This window comes from Aethalodelphis obliquidens, unplaced genomic scaffold (assembly GCF_003676395.1).
Source record: "Aethalodelphis obliquidens isolate GAN/ISIS:26980383/991018 unplaced genomic scaffold, ASM367639v1 scaffold113, whole genome shotgun sequence".
NCBI lineage: Eukaryota > Metazoa > Chordata > Mammalia > Artiodactyla > Delphinidae > Aethalodelphis > Aethalodelphis obliquidens.
This window is the reverse complement of record NW_020838057.1, coordinates 3,112,307-3,136,003: the sequence shown is the minus strand read 5'-3', so window position 1 is coordinate 3,136,003 and position 23,697 is coordinate 3,112,307. Positions and strand designations below refer to the sequence as shown.

Here is a 23,697-nt window from a genome sequence, read left to right as displayed (position 1 = left end):
ATATATATATATATATATATATATATATATATATATATATATATATACACACACACACATATATATATATATATATATATATACACACACACATAATATATAATATAGGTCTCTCTCTCTCTCTCTTTCTATTTGACTCTATTCTAGGAGACAAAACTCCATAATTTCTTCTCTCAGTGCAAATGGGGGTGGGGTGAGGGGCCTGTCTCCCTGGCACCAGCCTCCTGGGAGTCCAGAGAGGACCTGGGGTGGGTAGGGTAGGGATGGGGTGATGGGGCAACAGGGCCACTGCGGAACCTGCCCTGCCCCCACCCGGACAGGGTCCACGTGGAGTACGGAGGATTTGGCTGCCACCACTGGGACCAGGCAGTTACCTGGGAACCGAGAGGAAGACCCACGTGAGGAGCCTGCCACCCTGTGGCCACCCCGTGAAGTTCCTGCCTGCCCTGCCCCAGCCCACCCTCTGCCCCCAGCCCCACCACTCACTGGGAGCCCGGGGACGCCGGCCCTCCTGGGGCAGAGCCATTGGGCATCGGAAGTGGCTCGAGGGCCAGGGCACTGTTGGGGGAGAGGGACGACATGGGGAGGTCAGTGCCCCCTACGTAACACCAGCTGCCCTGTGAGGCTGCACCACGCTTACCTCTGGCTTCGGGGGAGCCCCAAGGACTCTGGGCTCTTCACCCCCTCCGTGGTCTGGGGGTGCTGGTGGGCCCTGGGGGCCGGGACAGAGGTAGCAGGGTCTCTGGTTGCACTGTGGGGGGACCCGTGGGGTTACTGTCACTGACACCCTCCTGGGCACTCTCATCCCTCAGCCCCCTGCTTGTGTAAGCAGGGAAGGAGTGCACGGCTCAGGGGCGTCCCTCACATCCGAAGACCCCTGGGAGCCGCCCACCGGCAGGAGCAGCTCAAGGTTAGCGGGACACGAGCTCTGCACACTCCAGCCCCCTTCTGATCCTACTGGGCCTTCCCACCCCAGGGCTGAGTGCGGGACCCTGGGATCCAGGATCCTCTCTTGTGGCCATGTGTGGGCACAGGCACAGCCCTAGACCTTCAGCTTCCCGAAGCTCTGAGGCAGTGGCACACACCTGCGGGGAGGAGGGTCCTGCAAGGGCCACGTGGATTAGCTCCAGGGCAGGGACAGCCCAGGGACCAGGCTCTACCCACCGCCCCAGATTCTCCCCTTCTTGGCCCCCTAGTGGCTGCTCCCTAGCCAGTTACCTGTCCAAGGAGCTGGGGGCGGAGTGCGTCCCTCTGAGGGTGGCCTGGAGGTCCCCAACACTGACCAAGGCCTGGCAGGGGGCTGTGCGGAGTAGAGTGGCCCAGAGATGTGAGACTCGGCGAGCTTAACACCAGCCTCGCTCCTCAGGACCAGGTGTGGACAAGGCCAGGGGACAGCTGTGTATGGGAGGGCTGAGGGTGAGGTGGGCAGGATGGGGAGTGGGTAGAGAGCGGCTCACCCGAGGGCTCCGCTACTTTGCTGCCGTCTGTGGCTTCCTGAGGTGCTGAGGAAGGGATGGGATCCTGAGACCTAGGAGGCAAGAGAAGGAGCCTAAGGTGCAGCCCCCCCGCCGCCCTGCAGCTGGGGTCGGCGCTGGAGCTTAAGGCAACCAGGCCCTGGGCACCCACCACTAGGCCTCACCTGAGCTGCAGGGTGCTGGGGGCTGCAGGGCCAGCTGGGCTCGGGGTAGGGAGGTCCAGGGGCCCACTGCGGGGCTCCTGTGGGGCAGGGGGCCCAGAGTGCAGTTCCTTCTCCCTGCAGGCTTGGGGGCCGGTCGGGGCATCCACAGGCACTGGGTCAAAGGTTGCTGTCCAGCTGGGGCCTGGAGAGGGAAAGCAGCACAGGGGTGAGCACAGAGGCAGACAGCCAGATGCACCTGACCACGCCCGCCCCGCGCATGCACCCACCCGGAGGCTGGGGGCCGGGGCTGGGATGACAGGTGGGCCCAGCCCTGCCACGGGCCACCCGCCGGTCACCATCCTCGTCGTCCTCATCGTCCTCGTCGTCCTCGTCGTCCTCACTGTCTGTGCTGCCTCCGCTCCTGCCCCAGGGACACCTGTCAGTCAGCCACTGTGCTGGGCACCCTTCTGACCCCACCAAGGCCAGCCCCAGGCAAACGATGGGAAGGAATCAAAGGGATGGAGAGGAGGGGGCAGCGGGGAAGAGGCCCAGAGAAAGAGCCCATGTCCCATGGTGGTGGGAAGGCAGGTGGGAACTTGAGTGCCCTCTGGAAAGAGCGCGGCCAGCAGCACAGGGGCGGAAAAGTCCCGCCCAGCCCTCAGCAGGAACGGGGACACCTCCCACCCCCTGCACAGCTCTCGCAGGGAAGGCTGACTCCGCACTCTTCCTCCATCCATTATAGTCTCGGAGGAGGGCAAAGTCCAGCAGCGCAGCTGCTCCAAACGTAACGGCTGAGTGTTGACTAACACGCAGACACCGTGTCCAATGGGGAACCGCTAAGCAAACGTGGATGCTGCTCCACGGTCACTGACTGCCGTGACCAGAAGGGGCTTGTCCGCACAGTGAAAACGAGCCAGACGCTTGGGTAGACAGACAGGGTAGAGGGAGCTTCCTGAACCTGGAAACCTCGGAGGGCATCTCCAGAACCCACAACCCATGTCACACTCAACAGGGAGACCCGATGTCCCCCCAGATCAGGGAAGTGATGTGGGGGCCTGCTCTTCCCACTTGGAAAGGAAGGAGCAAAACTACCTCTAACTGCAGAAAGGGTGATTTTGTATATAGAAACCTAACGAGTCCTCTAAAACTGTTAGAAAAAGCAAGTTCTGCAAGAATGCAGGATACAAGATCAATGTGCCAGAGACTTCTATTTTTACACACTTACGACAACTTCAAAATGACCTTGAGAAAACAATCCCACTCAGGATTGTATCAAAAAGAATAAAACGCTTAGAAATAAAATTAACAAAAGCAGCATAAAACTTATACTCTGAAAACTACAAAACACTGTGAAAAGTAATGAACACCTAAATAAATGTAAAGACATCCCATGTTCATGGACTGGGAGACAAAATATTGTTAAAATAGCAACACTCCCTGAACTGCCCTATAGATTCAGGGCAATTCCTCTCAGAGTCCCAGCTGGCTTCTTTGTTGAAACTGACAAACTGATCCTAAAATTCACCTGGAATCTCAAGGAACCTGGAATGATCAACAGAACTTAAAACAGAAGAACAAACTGGATGCTCACATTTCCAATTTCAGAACTCACTACGATGAAACAGTAATGAACCAGAAGACAGAGGCCAGAAATAAACACTTGCAAGTACAGTAGAAAGATTTTTGACAAAGGTGTCAAGACCATCCAGTGAGAGGGGAGTCTCTTCAACACGTGATGCTGCGACACTGGCATTCCCACACACAGAAGAATGAGGCTGGACCCTCCCACCTCACACCACATCTAAAAAACTAGCTCAAGCTGGATCAAAAACCTAAACGTTAAAAGCTGACATTGAAAACACAGGGATGCATCACAACCTTGGATTTGGCAATGACACCCGTAAGTGCAAATCAACTTGGCAGTCACACAATGACACACCAGCGGATGGCAAGTGACACACAACCACACCCACCCGAGGGATAGGCCTCACATGTAGGAAGAGGCAAAATCTATAGGGCAAGAAGTCAGGAGAGCGTCACCCTCGGAGGGCGGCCAGCAGAAGGCACGGGGGTACAAGGATGGTTCTGCTCCCTCCTCTGGGTGCTGGCAAAGGGATGTCCACGTGTCCGGACACTTAAGATCCGTCTACTTGTCTGTATGCTAGTCACCCGTCAATTTAAAAAGTTAAAACACTCTAACCCTCAAATCAGAAGCCACAGGGGTCAAGGTGCAGGCCCTGAGTTGGTATTCACATTGGCAAGTCTATGCCACCCAAATGCATTTAGTCAGTGATTCTGGGGCCAACCAGTAAGAGAAAAAATAATGTACTTCTTGTACAAAGAGCAGGTCACAGCTTACTGACCCGCATGCTGGGACTGTGAGGGACAATCATCGTGTCTCCTTTCACCGGAATTTGGGAAAGGAGCTGACAGGACACTTACTGCCCTTTTGGGAAGAACACCTGCCCGACAGCTACCGAAGGGGAGAGAAGAGTAGGGGGGGAGGGCAGATAATGGTTCCATTCGCACCTGGACCAAGCTGTACCTGAAGGACCCACCTACCGTTCCAGCCTTGCACAAGCGGTTATCCTACTCCTTTTGTAACTGAACTTATCTGAATTGGGTTTTTATCACTCACAATTGAAAGCGCCCCAAATAACAGACACACTACCTTCTCCTTATTTTTCTCACTCACTCCAGCTGATGAAAACCATTTTACATGGGCCCTGTGGCCCTGCTGTGCTGGGGAGCCTGTAGGAGGGTACTCACCGCACACCCGGGGGCTGGCCCAGGCGGGCCCCCCTGGCCAGCTGGCCACCCTGCCAGGCACCATCCTCTCCATCAGACCCCCCTGAACCCTGGCCCTCTTCCTCGTCCTCCTCCTCATCATCGAACTGCTGGATCCGGTCCTTGTAGCATATCTCAAGCAGGTTGGCATTAGGCTGCGGGGGCGGGGGGGGGGGGGCGGTGGTGGTGAGGTGAGCTGACTGCCTGCAGCCCACCCCCACCAGCAGGGGTCGGGGGCAGCACTCACGTTGTCGTCGTCGGCATTGAGGGAGAAGGTGATGTTGGCCGTCTTGTCGAAAGGCGCACTGCGGGAGAAGCACAGGGGCACTGAGGGGAGGCTCGGGCCACTTCCCCCTCTCATCCCCTTGCTGGACGACCCTCGCTCTCCTCGGGCCCTGTACCAGCGAACGCACCTCCTCGCTAAAGCTGATCTATAACCCCGTATCAACTCTGGCAGCACCCTCCATCAGCGCAGATGTCTGCAGAGCGGAGTTAAGTGAGTCGCCCAAGCTGCACACCCCCAGCCGAGTGAGGTCCCACAAGGAGACGGGGTCAGGCCCCTCCTAAGACTCCTGAACCTTGTTTCCTCTACCATAAAATAAAGGACACAGAACCTAGCTGGAGAGGTTGTTTTTAGGGTCTGAGATCATATGCTGGGTGAGATTATTCGTTTTCTATGTACACACTTCCCACAGGAGACAGCTCACTGTTCACAGTGACTTTACTGGATGCAGCCTCACACGGGCCGCCCCACACAAAGCATCGCCCCAGCCCAAAGAGGGTCAGTCTGGGCCAAAAGAATCAGCCTTGGAGCTGAAACAAAAACGCTTCTGTGTGGGCCCCACTGCCAGCCCGAGGCAGGACCCGGATGGGGGCGAGTGATCCTAGGGATCACGGGGAGTGCAGTGCTCGTCATCTCCAACTTCCAGCCTTGCAGTGTCCACATCCACCCACACCCATCTCTGCTCAATTCTTTCTCTTTCAGAAGGCCTCACAGAAGTGCAATTCCTGGGTTAAGGAATTAAATCCATGCATTTTAAATACTGACACAAATTGTGGAAAGAGATTTGTCAGTTTATACTCCTACCCGCAGCCTGTGCAATTTTTCAACAGCCTCCTACTTGTTTTGTTTGCGTCCTGCACCCCCTTTTTTTCCTGGGGCACCAGTCCATCCTTCTCCTGTTCTGTGGAAAGAGCACTTTGTATCTATGCCGAGGTCCGGGCTCCACGCCATGTGGTAGGGATCCTCCCCAGGTTGTTATCTGTCTCTCTGATTCAGGAAGTACATTAACAATCTCTGAGTGCTGACTTGGCACAGCCATCCTCCAAGCACGTGACAAATGGACTCACAATCACCACCAGGGCAGGTATTCTCATCTCCTTCACAGAGAGGGAGCAGCCCGCACGCACAGCTGCTGGGCCCAGCAACCAGAGCCCTGCGAACAGCTAATTCAGCCCTGAGATGAAAGATACTCATCCATTTTCTGTTCCAAAATGCTTCACGGCTTTACTTTTCTCTCACGTTTAAAGCTTTTAACCTCACTGGGATTTATTTTGACGGAAGAAGCAACACAATTTCATCCCAAAAGGGCAGCCGGCTAAGCTGAGGCCATTCACCGAGTGTCACCACCCCCGCCAGGAGGGGTGGTGTCTTCCTTGGCCGGTGTCCTTCCTCTCCAGGGGGCCTCCCAGCACTGGGCGCTGTGCGGGACAGAGCAGCAGCAGACACGAACCTCACTTCTGAGTCCTACAGGGTCTCTGTCTCGCTGTGGGCCCGAGAGACCACAGCTGACCCTCCCACAGTAACTGGTGAGTGCCCTGGGGTGAGTGACAGCACTGCGTCCCGGCTGCAGATGGGATCCTGAGCCCTGAGCAGAGGGTCGTCATGGCACATAACTAGGCAACACCTGAGAGGGCCCGGCATGCTGCCTGTGATGAAACAGACCAGGCCAGGGCCCTGGCCCCCACATGCAGCCCTTAAGGGGCCAGCCGGGCCTTTCTGTCACTACCCAGCTCAGGAACACCCCCACGGCACGCCCTTCGGTGACTGTTCCACTTTTTCTTGGGTGTCACGGACTCATCTTCTACTCTGACAGCGCTGGCTGCGCCGGTCACTGAGCACGTCCCCCAGGAGCCTGCATGGCCCCCAGGGTCCAGTGTGAGTCCACAGGCGGTGGCTCCGCTCCCACCCCGACACAGTCTCCCCTTCAGATTCTCGCTGCCTGACCTTCCTTTCACTATCTACCCATTGCTGTCGTAAGGCTACTCGTGAAATTGACAAAACACTAGAACTTTTAATTTTTTCTCTGTCAGCAAAAAACTCGGACAATAAAGAACGTAGTTCACGAGCGCAAGGCCAGAAGCGACCGCTGTCAGTGTTACCGTACAAACACAAATAATCAGACCTGGTCATTGAAAACCATCTCTCAGGAGGCTCTGAGGCCTCCACGGGGGGAGGTAGGCCAGCTCTGAGTCTGCGAGTGTCTGTCCCACAAGCTCCGCAGCCCAGCTCTGCACAGCCAGCCCCCGTGTCCCAGGACGCCCACGCCTCCTGCCTGGTCCTCAAGAGGCGGGAAGAGGGCCCGAGGTCAGCTGCTCTCCAGGCTGAGCCCTAGCCTAGTGGGGCTAGGCGGGCAGTGGGGACACTAGGAGGATGCGGGGAGGACGGCAGGAGGAGCACGCTGCGGCAGCGCGTGCTGACTCGCCACCTCACGTCCCTCGTGTCACGCGGCCGGCGGGCCCCGCCTGCCCCAGCCTTGCATGGGCCACACTCACTTTACGCTCTCCTCCTGCTCCCCGAACTCCTCGTCATTGAAGCCAAAGTGGTCGATGAAGGCTGAGGTCATGCGCTGCATCTGGAAGTCCATGAAGGCCTGCCAGGGTGCAGGGGGCAGTCAGTGCCCGGCGTCCAGAACAGCCTCCCCGCCCCGCCCCCCCACCGCCCCCACCTGCTGCAGCACTGCCTCCTCTGGGAAGTTGAACTCCTTGAGCCTGTCGTCCTCGTCGTCGCTGGAGGAGTGCAGGTGGTGGGTGTTCACCTGGGCAGCGGGGGTGGGGTAGGGCAGGGGTCAGGGCCTGCGGAGCCCCCAGAGAGGACGCGCACGAGCTGGGGCTGTGGGGAGGGGCGTCCAGGCTGGACCAGAAGGAGGAGCACCGGCGAGGGCCGACGTGGGCGCGCCTGGGTGCAGGGGCCTCACCAGGTCCACGGTGTTCTTCTTGTTGGTCTCCGCCAGGGGCCCCGACACGAACACCTCCCACCGCTCTCGCTGGTCCTCTGGCAGCTCTGCTGGGGGAAGGGGGGTGTGAGGACACAAGGCCCCGGGCGCCCAGCCTCCTCCCGCCCCCGGGCCAGCCCCAGCCCTCACCCTTCAGCAGCTGCCCCAGCTGCTCGGCGTTGGGCCCCTTCTCCGAGTTCTGCGCCAGGGCGTTGGCCACCCTTGTCAAGTGGCCCATGTAGCCTTTCCGAGGGCCCCCTGCGGACCTGGGCGAGAGGGGCCGCGGCTGGACACAGACCCGCCCCGCCCGCCCAGCCCTGCCCTCCCCAGGGAAGGCCCTGACGCTCGCTCGCTCACTGCACACGGTCGTTCTCCTCCCAGGAGGTCAGGATGCGCTCCACCAGGCGGCACTGCTGCAGCAGCTGCGGGGGAGCAGCGAGGGGCTGGCGTGGGGTGGGACCACGGCTGGGCCCTGCTACCCCAGCCCACTTCCAAGCCCCTGGTCTGCCTACAAGGAGCGTGCAGCAAGTGTGGACACGCACGCTCCTCCTCTGCTCACCCAGAAATGCCCCCTGCCTGTGTGACGCCCGCTCAGCCCACCCAGCAAACCCCAGAGCCACTCCACCTGCCTCCAACTCCTGCTTGTCCACACCCCCAGTGCCCCACTGGTCAGCTCCTCCCTAGGCCCCGGGCTACAACCAGAAAGGCATCTCCACTAGCGTGGTGGCCATCACCCTGGGAGGACCCTTCCTAGTCCCCCACGACACCCACTGTCCCCCAAGGTCGCCACTCCACTCATCCCCACCCCCACACGTCACCCTCTACTTTCCAAGACTCTCGACCTAAGGAAGAGGCTGAGCTCCCAGTCCCTGGCACATGAATGGCCTGGCAGCACCCAACAGGCGAGGGGAAGGTGTGGGGCAGAGCCCACCCCCAGAGATCAAAGGGGGACCTGGGAGCCCCACTCACGTGTTTCACGACAGGGTTCTGGGCGGGTGTGTCAGAGCTGCTGTTGGAAGGAGGCCCAGAGCTCAGCATCGTGCTCACACACACCTCCACTTGGGCGTGCAAGAAATTGTTGAACACATAGTGGAAGAAGAGGTCCTGGGGGTGAGGGGCACAGGCTGGCTCGAGCGGCCCCCACCCAGTCCCCATCCTCCCCACCCAACCATCCCTCCACACAGTGCCCCCTCCGCCTCCTGCCCTTTGTCCCCTGTACCAGAAGGGTGTTGGGCACGTCCAGTGCCAGGAGCTCCTGGGTCAGGGCCGCATCGCTGGCACTCAGGGCGCTGGCCAGCAGCTTGACCACGTGCAACCGTGTGTTGCCCAGCGGTGGGGCCAGGGTGCCCCATGTCGTGCGCAGCGGCTCCAGCTGCAGGCACAGGAGAAGCTCAGTTCCTGCCCCAGCACTGCCCTGACGGCGGGGCGCCCTTGTTGCCACCCCCTCCCCCACGCACCCTACCCACCTCAGGCGGCTCTAGCAGGAGTTGGTGGAAGCGGCTGAGCCGTGGGCGCAGGGCATGCAGGGTCCCCACGCTGGACACGGCGTTGTCCAGGGTTGCCTGGGCCAGAAGCTCCAGCTGCCCATCCACGCTGCTGAAGAAGTTGTTCACAGTCACAGACTCAGACCTGCAGAGGGACGGCAGAGGGCAGAGTGAACCGCCCAGACAGCCTGTGCACATGCATGTGTGTGCACACGTCTGCACGTGTGGGCCACACCTGGGAGGGAGTGAGAAGCTGCTGCCCTTGGGAGCCCGGGATCCTGGGGGCAGTGACCCACCCCAGCAGCCCGGATCCTAAAGACCAGCTCGAAGCTACAGGCGGTCTACTCACCCTGTTTCCTCGTCTGCCAGAAGGGAACAAGAGGACTCCCCTCCGGAACCCTAGTGACCCCCACCCCGGAACTGAAGGGTGGGGCTCCGAGGGGTCACCTGGGGAGGGAGGCCAGCCTCTCACCTGGGCCTCCTGGGCTCCAGCAGCGTCAGTAGCACCTGGATTCCACTCACGATGACGGACTGGCTCTGCTCCCCCTCCAACATGTTGCTCAGAAGCTGCTCGATCGTCTCCTGCCTGGGGCGGGGGTGGCAAGCGTCAGGGAGGAGGGCCCCCAGATGGCTCCCCCTTCCCTCTGGACTGGGCACCAACTGCAAACCCACTTCTCCAGGGTGGCCAACAGCTGGTCAGGCTCCGGGCTGTCCTGCACTTGGATCATCTGCTCCCGGCTCAGGCGGATGATGTCGCACAGGGACTGGGATGCGTTGGAATGTTGCTGGGGGAGGGGGGGAGACAGAGATGACACTCCGGCCCCGCCCTGGTGTCAGGAAGCCCCACAAGCTGAAGACTGGGCACCCGCCCCTGAGGACAGAGGGTCACACAGACCCCGGGACACAAATGCCGAGGGAGAGAACAAAAGCACCAAACACTGGGAAGGCAGAGACGACAGAGAGAAAGGGAAACCAAAGCCGACTTCCTGGAAAAGGAGACACCCCACACAGACACCACACTATGCACAGTAGCTACAGAGGAGAACAACTTGGGCGTCCACTACCTGGTGAACAGATAAGCAACTGTGGTCTATCCACAAACTGAAACGTTCTTTGGCCTTAGAAAAGGATGAAGCGCTGACACACACTACAACGTGGATGAACACAGACAACTTGGCACTAAGGCAAAGAGGCCAGTCACAGAAGACCCTGCATCATGCAATCCGAAACGTCCAGAACAGGCAAACCCAGAGACAGAAAGCAAACTGGGTTGGTGGGGGCCCAGCAACCACGAGGGAAATGGGGAGCGGCAGCTAATGGGTACAGGATTTCCTCCGTGGAGTGATGAAAAATACTCTAAAGTCAACATGGCAAGGGCTGCACAACCCAGTGAATATACTAAAAGCCACTGAATCCTATATTTTAAATGGGTGAGTTAAACTTTATGTAATAAAGTTTATGTAATAAAGTTTATGTAATAAAGTTGTTGCAAGATAAACAAAGAAAACCATAAGCAGAGCTCTGAGTCTAACCCAACAGGTGCTTCCAGGGCCCACCCACACAGACCCCCGGCCCATGCAGACCAACCAGGCCAGGGCCACACTTCAGAGCCCCTCACAGATGCCCTGCCACCTGGCTCATGGCAGATACCCCTAGTCCCTCTGCCACAAAGGCCTGGACAGTCAACACTCTCCCAGGCCAGGCACTGGCTGAGTGCCTGGTGCTGACTACCTGCGCCTGTGGACCTCTGCCTACAAGCCAGTGGGCCGGGCGGACAGACTCAGGGCTCCTGGGTGGCTTCTTTGAAGGACAGGCAGAGCTGATCCAGGCACAAGAGACAGGAAGAGCCACCAGGCCACAGAGCCAGCAACAGAGGGGAGGAGGAGAGGGGCCCCTGAGAAGGGCAGCAGCGAGGGACCAGGGCCAAAGGACCCCCTTCAGAGCCCTGACCCCTCAAGGGATGATGGGCCAAGTTCCTGAGAAACGTTCCATGTGTGTACACCCGTTTTCTGTTCTCAGCAGGAGCCCCCCGCTCAAATACACACAGTTCCAAATGCTTCCTTTTCTCATCAACTCGTTTAAGAAGGGAGTGGAGGGACAAGTTGGTGTGGGGCGGAGGCTGGAAACATCAGGTGGGCGGGCTGCACTCACATTGTCGTCCTTCGATGGGTGGATCTGCTCGATGAGCCGCTGGACAATCTTCTCCTCATTGAGCCACTGGGGGCGAGAAGGTGGAGCTCTGCTCACTGACCCCGCTCCTGCCGCCCGCCCCTGCCCAGCTGCCCCGCTGCAGCCCCTCAGCACTCACATTGACCACGTCCTGCCTCAGCTGCGGCCGCTCCACGCAGGTGAGGAGGCGCAGCAGGAGGTCCATGATGGCCGAGGTGCCGATGTGCTGCAGCAGCAGGTCCACAAAATCGTCCTTCTTCCGCAGGAAGGACACGAGCTGGGGACACAGGGACTGGCATGTCAGCGCAGGACCCGGCCCCACGCCCACCCGCCCACCCTCCTCGGGGCCCCAGGCACCTGGTCGGTCTTGCGGTTGATGAGGACGCCCATGACCTTGCTGAAGAAGCTGGCCAGCAGCGGGTTGAGTTTGCCGCTGCTCTGCAGGAAGCCGTAAAGCCGGTGCAGGAGGGACTCGTCCGCACCCAGTGCGTCGTTGATCTGGGGCACGTCCGACGTCAGGATCTCACAGGCCACGCTGGGGTACCTGACACACCCAGAAAGGGCCGGGGAGGGCACGGTGGGGGCAGAGGCCAAACCACCCCGCCTCCCAGTCGCAGCCCATTCATGCTCCCCACCCCCCAAGGCAGCATCCAGCCTCCTGAGCCTGGACCTGACCCCCTATCAACACCTGTCCCTCTAGTCCCTCTACCCCCAACCCTCCAGTCTGACCCAGGCCCAGCCCCGATGACCCTTCTAAAATCCAACCTCATCCCCTCACCTCCTTGTACAGACAGGGAGAGGACTGCCCCACCCAGTTTGCCACCCAGGGCCCTGGGGGACCACAACCTTCTCCAGCTCTGCCTCATAAACTATAAGGCCTCTGGGAAGCGGGTTCCTTGAGGCACGGCAGGGACCCCAGGGGCAGCTCGGCACAGGTGTCAGAATGAAGGCTCCCTGCTACTATGAGCAAAAGCCCAGTCCACGGGGCCACTGGACACACTCAAGGGGGTACAGAGGCCGGGCGAACAAAGCAAAGAAGGGAGAAGACACACGTGGGGGCAGGTAAGTGACAGATGAACACTGGGGGACACAGGGGACACTCTGCTGGCCCCCCAGAGGTCCCCACTGTGCACCAGACCCCAAAGCAGCTGGCAGCACCTCACAGACCCCCACTTCACAAAGGGCAAAGTGAGGAGAAGCAGTCACCCACTCCCCATGTGGCTCAAGACCTCCGGGGACAGAAGATGCAGAGCTTGTAAGGACAACCTGTGTGTCTATAGTGTGAGGGGCCAGGGAGAGGGCGACACCAGGGAACCAAGAGGATTGTCCAGGACAGACTGAGCAGGGCTCAAGAAGGGCAGCAAAGGGACTTCTCTGGTGGTGCAGTGGTTAAGAATCCGCCTGCCAATGCAGGGGACACGGGTTCGAGCCCTGGTCTGGGAAGATCCCACATGCCGCGGAGTAACTAAGCCCATGCTTAGTTACAGCGGCAACAAGAGAAGCCACTGCAACGAAGAGTAGCACCTGCACCCGCTCGCCGCAACTAGAGAAAGCCCGCACACAGCTATGAAGACCCAACACAGCCAAAAATAAATAAATAAGAAGGGCAGCAGAGACCAGGGCAGACAGAAGCCTCCCGTCATGGAGACGATTCCTACTGACCCTCAACAGGGCCGTGTCCTCTTCGCCCACCCTCTCTGGCACACCCGAGGGCCCTATGGTGGGAGGGAAGGGCAGAAGAGCATGGGGGAGGGGGCACAGGCACACCCTTAGCACCTGGCGTCACACTGGGCACTGGGGACGTGGGGGGTGAGGGGGCAGGCCTCACGCTGCCCATCCTCCAAAAAGGGAACAAAAATCCAACTGAATAAACCATGGAAATAAAGTGGGGGTGGGGTGTGGGCCAATGAAACACACTGCCCAAACACAGCACCCCTAACAGCTGGGGAAGGGTCCTCGGGGTCGTTCTGCCCATCCCTCCGTCTGGGAAGTCCCGTAACAAAAACGGGAGTCAACAATGTCCACAGCAAGTCGGGGTGTCCCACTGTGGGGGACCGACAGGGCGGGGCTCACTTGTAGCGCAGCCGCTCCTCGCCGCTGGCCGGCGGCTCCTGGGTGACCCAGGCCACCATGGCCTGCAGGTGTGGCGGCTGCAGCAGAAAGTCCAGCAGCTTTCGGTTGACGACCTTGCATTCCTGCAGCACGTCCTCCTCGTCCAGCAGCTCGGGCAGGCTCAGGTCCTCCCGCTCCAGCAGCGTGTCGAGGTGCGAGCTTGTGTGCAGGTCAAACTTCCAAAACATGGCGCCCTGCGGGCGGGGGCTGTCACGCGGGGTCCGACCCCGCCCGCCTGCCTCCGCCTCCCAGCCCACGAGGACCACCCTATGGGCGACTGTCCTGTCCACTGCCGAGCCCCCAGGCCTGGGGGAGACCCCCGGGCGCGACCACACACAGGCCCCGTGGAAAACAGCCCCGACGCTGTGCACGGAGCCACCATGATCCTGTCCCCGCAGGGCCTGTGTCCACTGTCCCCACATCTAGGCTGGAACCGTGCTCATCCTGGAACCTCTGGCATCAGACTCGCTTCAATCTGCATTGCCGAACAAATTAAAATGCCCCATGACAGCCAGCACGGTTGCCATCCAGCCCAGCAATCTCTGTGCTGTGTGCAGGGTGTGGGGTAGGGGCAGAGGGAGGAAGGTCTGCGACGTCTCCAGGCTGTGGCCGCTGCCTGGACACTACACACACACACACCCCAAGCCCCCGTACCCAGCGCCATGACAGGAAGAGGAAAAGTTTGAGGGGAGGGGGTGGCAGCTCCCAGAACAGCTGCTGCCCAGGGCCAAAAGGAACCAGGACAGGGAACCACCTTAGCAGGAAGGACGGAAAGCCAGCGCCCAGCACTGGAGGATGGCAGCTCACTGGCCAGCACTGGAGACCCTGTACGCCTGGCTGTGGCCCACCCCACCCGGCATTGGCCTTAGGGCCATCTCGGGTGCAGCACTGACCAGGTGCCAGGCGGGTCCAAGCCCTCGACCAGCAGGGATTTGGCTGCTCCTCTGAAGATTTCTATAGGCTCCCAGCGTCGACCACCGGGTAGAGACCCGCCCTGAGCTGGCCGCCAGTTCCCAGGTCACTTGCTGCCCACTCAGGTTCCCTATGCACCGGGTGCTGTGCCTATGGCCCTCGGGAGGGGCTGTGGTCACCCCACTGTACGGGCAACCACACCCGGGTAAGCTGGGCCCCCCGAGCACCGTGCAGGCGCTGACCAGAGCTCACACACGTCAGCCACCTCGTGGAGACCACCTGAAGCAGAGACCACTGAAGACAGACCCAGAGACCAGGATGCCCCTCCCGGAACCTCCCAGATGCACACGCCAGTCCCTCTCCTACAAAGCCCTCCCTCGCCGTTTCTGGCCCACACCATCCCAACCACGGAGAGCATGCCTGCCAGACGGGGCACCAGCCCAGGGGAGAAAGACGCTCGACTCGGGAAGCAGCTGGGGCTGAAAGCGGGGCAGAGCTGGGTGGCACGTGTGGCCGCGGGCAGGCGACTGGCCTTCTGCCCCTCGGTTCCTTCAAGACGCCACCAGCATCCAGCTCTCCCTTCCAGCCTCCTCAGGAGCCTCACTTATCTCCTCCCAGCCCTCAGGGTGACTTCTCAGTGACTGGGAACAAGTGGCTCTAAATCTGCAATCCCTGCCGGGACTCATGTCAGTTCCTAAGCCCTGGCCACCTACGGCTGAAGGTGGAGTGGACGAGCCATGACCTCGGGAGACAGCAGCAGACACCGACCCCAGACAGTGGGTGGACAAAGGGGGCACTTGAGGGCCCCCAGTCCCACAGGCCTCATGGGTCCTGTCCGACAGCATGCCGGGACCGCCCCCTTAGCCCTGCAGCCCACCCCACTCAGGACGCTTTTCTGAAACACAAACGTGAGCACCTCATGCTTGCTCCCCCCAGGAGACCGTGAGGTGGCTCCCCTGTCTCCGCACGAAGACCCCGAGGGCCCCTGACCATCTCCTGGCGCTCCCCACCCAGGACCTCCTGCTCTTCAGCACTCACCGTCCCAGTCCTGTCTGAGGATGTGCACCAGGCTTTTCACACCTGCCACCCCCTTGGCCGACCCACCTCCATGTGTGTGCCGAGCCCAGGCCACGTCCCCTGGTACCACCCTTCCCCGAGCAAGCTCTGGCCTGGCTGCTCACATGTCGCCCCGCGACTGCCCTTTCAGGGCGCATCTCCTTCAGAGCCTGCAGCCCCCTGAGAAGCCTCTTGTGTGACGTCACTGCCTCCAGCCCTAGGCCTCTGGTTCTGCGGGAGTGGGGGCATACTGCAGACAACACGCCAGACACATGAAGTGGACAAAGCACGTTAGCTGCACCCCTGACACCGTTCCCAGGCCCACACAGCCATTATCTCAATCCACCCTCACAATCGCCCCCAAGGAAGGAACCAATGGCCCCATTTTACAGGTGAGGAAACTGAAGTACACCGAGGTCTGGGGGCTGGTGAACTGTGGAGATGGCACCCAAACCCCAGAAGGTAATTTCTCAGGGTGCAGGGCCTCATCCCATTAACTGGTGCCCAGCCACTGCCAATGAACACTCACAAAACAAGTGAGTGAGCTCAGGCCCGAGGTGGCTGCCAGCACTGGCTCTGCCCTGGCTACGGCCTTCCCTGACCCGGCTCTCACCAGCTGACACCCTCAAGGAGCTGAAGGCCAGCTCTTCCCTGGTCCCTGCGGGGCTTAGCGAAACGCTCAGCCTCGAGTCTAGCACTTACTCAGTGGACATCTCTGAGTTCAGGGAGGAAGGCTGGGCCAGATCCCTCACAGCCTGTACAGCCCTTACGCTGAATGTGCTCTGACAGGACGGTGGACAACGCAGAGAGAACCCTCCTTGCTGGGCTGCTGTGAGCACCCTGGACAGCACCTAGCACGGTACCTGGCATGCAATATGTGCTCAGAAACTCTAACTGAAAGGCACCCCAAGTTTTCCCACGGACCCTGCTCCTGAGGCAGGAAGCTGACACACCTGTCAGGGAATCAGTAAAGGGACCCGCTCCCACCCTGTCTCCCCAGCCGCCACACTCAGAGGCTCCCTATAAACCAGTCACAGGTCGGGTGGGGTGGGGTAGGGGTGACCACCAGGGCAGGCACGCTGGGGATGGGAGGAAGGAGAGTGGGCTGAACCCGGTGCCGAACGTGGGTCCCTGTGTCGGAGTGAGGACCACTGCTCCAAAAGGAAATCAAGGCAGCACCCCCCGCTCTGCAAGTGCTCAGAGACCTGCCTTTGCACGAGGGCAATTCCCCGCTTCTGCCCAGTTCCCAGACCTCTGAGGGACCCTTCCACCGTCCTCTTCACTTCAAGACACAGCCGGGCCTGAATGGGTTTCCTGAGCTAGGTGGACCTGGGACCAGAATCACTTCAAGGGGCAGCCACTGCTGGGCCCAAGGGACAAGGAGCTCGCCATGGCGAGAACACCACCTCTTTCTACATCACAGCCTTGTGCGGCGATAAGGAGACCAGAGAGGTCAAAAGGCCACCCAGGTGGCAAGAACAAAGCCAATCACCAAAGACTACGTCGTATATTTCCATTTACATGAAACATCCAGAAAAGGCAAATCCATAGAGACAGAAAGCGGATTAGTGGTTTTCAGGAGATGGTGGACATGGGGGTGGGGGAGAAGAACTGCTAGCGGGTATGGGGTTTCCTTTTGGGGAAAGGATGTTCTAAAAAAAAGTTCTAAAACCAATTGTATACAACTTTATTTGTCAACGATACCTCAATTTAAAAAATCCATTGTAGGACTTCCCTGGTGGCGCAGTGGTTAAGAATCCACCTGCCAATGCAGGGGACATGGGTTTCAGCCCTGGTCCAGGAAGATCCCACATGCCGCAGAGCAACTAAGCCCGTGCGCCACAACTACTGAAGCCCGCGCGCTCTAGGGCCTGTGTGCCGCAACTACTGAGCCCATGCTCCACAACAAGAGAAGCCACCGCAGTGAGAAGCCTGCACACTGCAACGAAGAGCAGCCCCCGCTCGCCACAACTAGAGAAAGCCCGCACGCAGCAATGAAGACCCAACGCAGCCAAAAATAAAAAAAAAGAAATAACTGGTTAAGCCACAAAATGTCTGGATTAGGATATACTGTCAAAATGGAAAGGAATAAAAAAGTCTATAATAGTCATTAAAATTTGAAAAAAAAATCCATTGTGGTGACTGATGATTACATAACTCTGAATAGACCAGAAACTGTTTAATTGTGCACTTTAAATGAATAAGTCACATATGGTGTATGAATTACATCTCAACCAAAAAACCAGTTATCAAAAACAAACAAAACCAAAGCTGCCTGAGGCTGCTGTGACAGGGCCAGGCCTTGGCCTTGCTCTGCATCCAAGACACCCCGAACTGACAAGCCGCCAGGGCAGAGCCGAGGCTGAGGCGTGAAGGCTCCACCTCGGAGCACACCCAGGTCCCCCCTCACTGCCAAGGCTGTCCCTGAGCTAAGCAGGCCCCCCAGAGCTGGGGGACAGGGCCCTGCAACCCCTTCAGAGAACCTGTGCACCTGCATGGCACTGTATCTCTAATCAAGACGACTAGGTACAGCACTGTTATTATTCCAATTTGATAGCTGAGGAGATGGGGACCCGCAGGGGTCCAGCCACAGCAGAACCAGGACTCAGCGCCCTCTCCAGAGCACAGGAGGAAATTCTCAAGGCTGAGGCACGCCCACACACTTCCAAAGCATCTGGAGACGCTGCACAGGCTACGCTCCTCCCACCCCACCCGTCCCACCTGCTTCGGACAGCAGGTAGGACCTCCCTCCCAAAGCTGGCTTGCCAGAGAACGGAGAATGGAGAGCGGGTGCGGCGGAGGGCTGGGGGGTGCGGACTCCAGCGGCCTCAGAAACCAGGTGGCCCCTTAACTCTCAGAACCTCAGGTCCCTCCTCTGAAAATCAGAGAAGGCTGCAAAGATCAGATGCAGTCGAGTGGCAGTCAGTATCCTACAAACATCAGGTCTCAAGCTCTACGCAGAACAGAGATGCAGATGCAGGAGAAGTGGAAATAAGAAAACAGAAAAAAGAGAAAAACACTTTCCCCCGCCACAAACTCTCAATTCACTCTAGCCTCAAGTCCTGACAGTCAATCCCACCTTCCACTTAATGGAACTTCCTGGAAGCCCTGGGAACTGGACAGGAGAGGTGGATTTCATTCTTACTCTCTAAGGGGGTGAATATGGGCAGGCACTTGGCATCCAAATGCCTTGTTTCCTCATCTGTGAAGTGAGGGCACAGCCATCAGGAAGGGCCATTTTATGAGAACAGCAGGGTCAGGCCAGTGGTCCTGATACAGCAGGTGCTCAGCAGGTGTTGGCCTTTCCTATCTGTCCCTGAGGCCAGGCGAGAGCCTGGACACTTCTGAGCAGGAGGGAAGGAACAGCCACTACCCAGGGTGACGGCGCTAAAAACAGAAGACCTGAGGAAATGCCCCATTTGCCTGAGTGACCGAGGTCACTCAAGTGCTCTGGTGGGCACCATACACCCCGCCACCCCCACTCATTGCAACTTTTAGTGAACTTCAAGAAAACGGAAGTGACTACCTACTGGTTTTTAGCGACCGTTTGAAAACCATGACTCTGGCTGCAAACGGAAGAAGGGGAAACTGTAAATGAGAAAGGAAGCCATTAAAAACGAAAACTACCTCTCTCTCTGCCAGCTCTGCACCATCGCCCCAGGTTTCCTGCTTTGCTGCGTTGTTCTCAGGCCTCCGACACCAGCTGCCCCTCTCAGGAGCCTGCCAGCCCCTGGCCCTGCCTGGGCTCAGACAGGGCCCGACTGCAGCTCCCACAGAGCGTCCCCACTGCCGCTGCTGCCACTGTCCGTCCAAACACAGCCCCGCCTGCAAGGGAGCCCGTGGGCTGATCCTTTATCTGCCACCCCTTTCTCGCCTGCCCTGGCCCTGAAGCACCCGGAAGTGGAGGTCAAGTGTGAAGAGGCCTCTGGCAGGGCCTTGGGGCGGCCACCTGAGATGCCCAGAGACTCCAACATTGGGAGAAGCCAGCTCAGGCCTGCTGCCGCTGCTGCCCTCAGCCACCACAGGCCAACAGGCCCCTAAAGAGACAGCGGCCAGGCAAGCCGCAGGAGGGGAGAACCTGCTGCTGGTTGGCCAGCCCCCAGCCCCCTTGCAGGGCCCAGCAGGTCAGAGGACAGCAAGACCACCACCCTCTAACTGCCCCTCGTCCGTCAGCTCTCAGCCAAATCTGAAATGTAATGCGGGTGGGGGACTTCCAATTCCAGGAAGGGGACAATGGACAACAGCAGGACCCAACACAGACCCAGCAAGGTAAGTGGCGGGACATCCATTTGGAAGTAGGGGCCGCAGAAGCCAGAGGAGAGGGACCTGGCCAAGGCCACACGGGACGATGGGCTGGAACTTTCCTGTGGCTCATCCTTCCAATGGAGGGCTGGGGGAGTGGGGAGGCAGCAGTTAGGGGCAACACCTCCCACCACTCTGGCCCTAGACCACACCTGCCCAGGGGAGGTGGCAGCTCTGGTCCAATCCCAGAGGATGGAACAATTAGGAAACAGAAGAGAATGGGATACCCGGCCAAGGACTGAGGAGGGGCCCGAAAGCTCCCATTCAGTGCCATCTCCTGGATGGGTTCAAAGGGGAAAAGAGCAACGAATAGATTTTGAAATAGCTCTTGGAAATCAGAGGGCAGGAGTGAGTGTTATAGGGTGATCCAAAGTCAGAAAGGCCTGAGTTCCAATCTGCCTCTCCAAATTCCAATCTCTGGGGCCTTAGACCAGACCTCACTCCACTAAGCCTCAGTCTCCTCCCTGAGAGACACCTCGCGGCCACTGTAAGATGGCCCTTCCCATGGGAAGATCCACAAAACCAGTGTTCGGGGGAAACCATGGTGCAGCCTGCAAAGGAAGGTGTGTCCCCACCCCCCAGGTACTGAGCCTGCCCAAGTTCCCTTTCGGAGCCCGGCAATGCGGGGAAGGCTTCTGGTTTCCACCAGGGCGTCCAGGCCTCTCTCACCTCATCTCTTGCTGCAACCCGCATGGCGCTCAACACTCCCGCCACACCTGACTGCTCGGCTGCTCCCTCTGCCTTCCCTCCAGCTCTCTGGGCCTGACTAGCTAGCTCCTCGTGGGTCCTTCAGGCTTCAGCACAGACACCACTTCCCCCAGGAAGCCTCCCCTGACTGCGTTAGAGGCCTTCTCCACACTTGCACAGCTCCCGTGGTCACACTACGATGGCATCCAAGCTCTCTGCGACAGAACTTGCCTATTCGGTTGCCTGCCTCCCGCAGCAAGATGCCAGTTTCCCGGGACCTAGCATAAGGCCAAGCCCACAGCTAGAGATACTTCTCTTCTTTAATTTATTTTATTGAAGCCTAGTTGATTTACAATGTTGTATTAATTTCTGCCATACGGCAAAGTGACTCAGTTATACATACATACACATTCTACTTCATATTCTTTCCCATTATGGTTTACCCCAGGATACTGAATATAGTTCCCTGTGTTATACAATAGGGCCTTGTTGTTTCTGAGATACTTCTTGAACTGATGAAAACTGGAGTCCAGAGGGAAAAGGTGACCTGCTATGGTCACCTGGCCATGGATCCTGAAAAAACACTGGGTGGGTGGGTGGGTTGGGGGGAGACCAGCAGATTCTCCTTTACTGGAAAGAACAGTAGGTATCCCAACAAAACTAACTACTAAAAACACAAAAGTAAATGAAAGTACACAACTCAGAACATACAGCCGCTCACAGTAGCAAGAAAGCAAATAAGCCACAAGGATACAACACCCAAGCAAGAAAGCAGTTTCTCCACTGCAGCACTACTGACAGCTGGGCTGGAAAACACCGTGTTGTGGGGGGCTGTCTTCTGCACTGGAGGGGGTCGAGCAGCATCCCTGGCCTCCACCCACTAGATGCCAGTAGCATCCCCTGAGCTGTAACAACTAAAAATGTCTCCCACCGTTAGTAAACGTCCCCTGGGGGATACCATCGCTCCCCGCCCCCGAGTTGAGAACCACTGCAATGGATAATCCCAAACTAAATAATAACCCTAAAAGCTCCCCATCCTGGTGCACTTCCTGTGCCTTGCTTTCTGCTACAGGCTTCTACAAACAGCACGCTGAATCCCCAGAACCACCCTATGAGGACAGCACTGACGTCAGTGCCACTCTACACCCCACTGAAGTTTCTTCTTTACAATTCTGAAGCCCGTCCCACACCTGACAACACATCTTCCTTTCCAGAAACATCCTGCCTTTCAGGCTGGTGTTACCGGTAACAACTGTGTCCTCGGCACTGACGTACAGGTATGTAAAACATCCAGCAAGAAAGACCCTAACCGGGTCACGTTCAAGGGCCTGGACAAGCAGCCTGACCAAGGTATTCCGCCCGCGCGCCCAGCACACCTGCACCGCAGGTGCGCAGACTACTCCTGGGTTCCCACCTTCACACATCTGCACGTGCTGTTCCTTCCACCCAGAAGGCCCTTCTTCCCACTTTCCATCTGTCAACTCCTACTCACCCTTCCTAGATAGAAAAAACCACCCGCTGAGCCAGTCTCACCAGTCCCTCTGCTCTGTGGCCTCCACAACACCCTGAGTTACCTCTGTCACTACACCAGCAACGGTGACTGTCCGGCTCTGCCTTTGTTTCCCCCGGGCAGGGCCTGGGCTGCTCCCTCCCTCCCTCTGTGCCCTCAGCCGGCCTCACCTCACAGAAAGGGGACGGAGTGGTGGCTGCTCCACAGAAGCCTGGCTCCCTGCCCTCCTCACAGCCCGACACAGCAGGGCGCGGAGCCACGGCCAGGGTGAAAGCCTGACTACTCTAGTGTCCTGAGCCCAGGGTGAGAGGCAGAGCCCAGAGTCTACGAAGCAGGCATGGAAGGCGCGGGTGAGGCAGAGAGAGGGAGGGCAAGGGGTGTCCTGGGGAAGGGTCCGCGGGGGAGTGGGCCACAGGGGAAGGGAGTGGGGCTGGAAGCCCAGGGGCTTAGGGGGGTCAGAGGGGGAAGACACTAAAAACTACAGGGGGCACCCGTGGAATCACAGGAGGTGAGGAGGGGGGAGGCAGGACACGAGGTGAGGGAGGGGAAGGTGGAAAAGAGACATTGAGGCAGGGGAATGGGCCTGAGAGGGGAAGGAAGGGTGGTCTGGAGGAGGAGAGACTAGGAGACGTGGGGGGCTGAGGGGGAGAGAGACAGGAGACTTGGGGGGCTGAGAGGGAGACAGGAGACTAGGGGGGCGGAAGGCGAGAGACTAGGAGACTTGGGGGGCTGAGGGGGAGAGACAGGAGACTTGGGGAGCTGGGGGAGAGAGACTAGGAGACTTGGGGGGCTGACAGGGAGAGACTAGGAGACTTGGGGTGCTGGGGGAGAGAGTAGGAGACTTGGGGAGCTGGGGGAGACAGGAGACTATGGGGGCTGAGGGGGAGAGACTAGGAGACTTGGGGGGCTGGGGGAGAGAGACTAGGAGACTATAGAGGCTGAGGGGGAGAGAGACAGGAGACTAGGGGGGCTGAAGGGGAGAGAGACAGGAGACTAGGGGGGCTGAGGGGGAGAGAGACAGGAGACTAGGGGGGCTGAGGGGGAGAGAGAGAGGAGAGGAGGGGGGCGGAGGGGGAGAGACTAGGCGACCTGGGGCGCTGAGAGGGACAGACCGGGGGTGGGGAGACCCCACGGACGAGGGACAGGGTCCGAAGGAGAAGGGGTGAAGAGACTCGAGGGATACCTGGGCGGGGCACTCGGGGGAGGGGAGGGTGACTCGGGTGCTTGGACTGCGGGGAGACTCCCGGTACGGCCCGCTCACCTGGACGGGGGGGCGGCGGCTCCTCGCACTCGGGGCTCATCGGGGCGCCCCCCCCCGCCCCGCCGCCGGCGGCTCCGGCCCCTCCTCAGGGAGCCGGTATGTAGGGGCGACGGGCGGCGGCGGGGTCTCGCCCTGGCGCCGGGGCTCGCGCAAGCGTCTTGGGCCTAGGGGGGCCCTCGCGCGCCGAGTTCCAGAGTTTCGGGGGTCAGTGCCGGCCGGGTGGGGCGGGGGGTCCGGGGCCCGCAGGCGAGGTGTCTGAGGGAGGTTGGCGGGGTCGCGAGGCCCACGTAGGCCCTCAGCTGGGAAGTCGCCCCGGTTTCCCCGGCCCGGCGCGCCCTGCGGAAAAGCAAGGGCCGGTCACAGAAGGCGTCCTACTCCGCAGTCCGAACAGGCCGCAGTGCTGAGCAACGGCTGACGGAAGCCGAGGCCCACTTCCTCCACCGCCCCCTTCCCCACACCGGCGAGGCTCCCGGGCTTTGCAGTCGGCTTCAGGGCCTCAGGCGCCCGGCTCCGTCCGCCACTATCCCACAATCCCCTGAGAACGGAGGCACGCAGGAGGCCCCGCCCTCCCGCCGCCGACTCGG

At 59.2% G+C, this 23,697-nt stretch overlaps 1 protein-coding gene across 4 annotated transcripts in view; it reads right to left on the bottom strand.

Moving 5' to 3' along the window:
- Positions 1-23,686, bottom strand: part of PPP6R1 (protein phosphatase 6 regulatory subunit 1) — a 25,374-nt gene extending 1,688 nt beyond the window's left edge. Inside the window, exons 1-23 of one of the 4 annotated variants that reach the window (XM_027097235.1) lie at positions 13,347-13,579; positions 11,631-11,817; positions 11,413-11,550; positions 11,256-11,321; positions 9,777-9,889; positions 9,577-9,690; positions 9,087-9,249; positions 8,840-8,992; positions 8,590-8,724; positions 7,978-8,042; positions 7,771-7,886; positions 7,603-7,688; positions 7,354-7,443; positions 7,181-7,278; positions 4,653-4,710; positions 4,388-4,560; positions 1,906-2,039; positions 1,640-1,820; positions 1,458-1,528; positions 1,219-1,300; positions 641-751; positions 487-558; positions 1-374 (exon numbers count right to left, since the gene is read on the bottom strand). The exon at positions 1-374 is cut by the window's left edge and continues 661 nt beyond it. In XM_027097235.1, the coding sequence (XP_026953036.1) occupies positions 371-374; positions 487-558; positions 641-751; positions 1,219-1,300; positions 1,458-1,528; positions 1,640-1,820; positions 1,906-2,039; positions 4,388-4,560; positions 4,653-4,710; positions 7,181-7,278; positions 7,354-7,443; positions 7,603-7,688; positions 7,771-7,886; positions 7,978-8,042; positions 8,590-8,724; positions 8,840-8,992; positions 9,087-9,249; positions 9,577-9,690; positions 9,777-9,889; positions 11,256-11,321; positions 11,413-11,550; positions 11,631-11,817; positions 13,347-13,573 (2,637 nt within the window). In that variant the 5' untranslated portion in view covers positions 13,574-13,579 and the 3' untranslated portion in view covers positions 1-370. Of the gene's footprint in view, positions 375-482; positions 559-640; positions 752-1,218; positions 1,301-1,457; positions 1,529-1,639; positions 1,821-1,905; positions 2,040-4,387; positions 4,561-4,652; positions 4,711-7,180; positions 7,279-7,353; positions 7,444-7,602; positions 7,689-7,770; positions 7,887-7,977; positions 8,043-8,589; positions 8,725-8,839; positions 8,993-9,086; positions 9,250-9,576; positions 9,691-9,776; positions 9,890-11,255; positions 11,322-11,412; positions 11,551-11,630; positions 11,818-13,346; positions 13,585-23,118 lie in introns of those variants that run through there. The other 3 variants (XM_027097234.1, XM_027097237.1, XM_027097236.1) reach the window with 3 other exon arrangements.
- Positions 23,687-23,697: the final 11 nt, after the last annotated feature.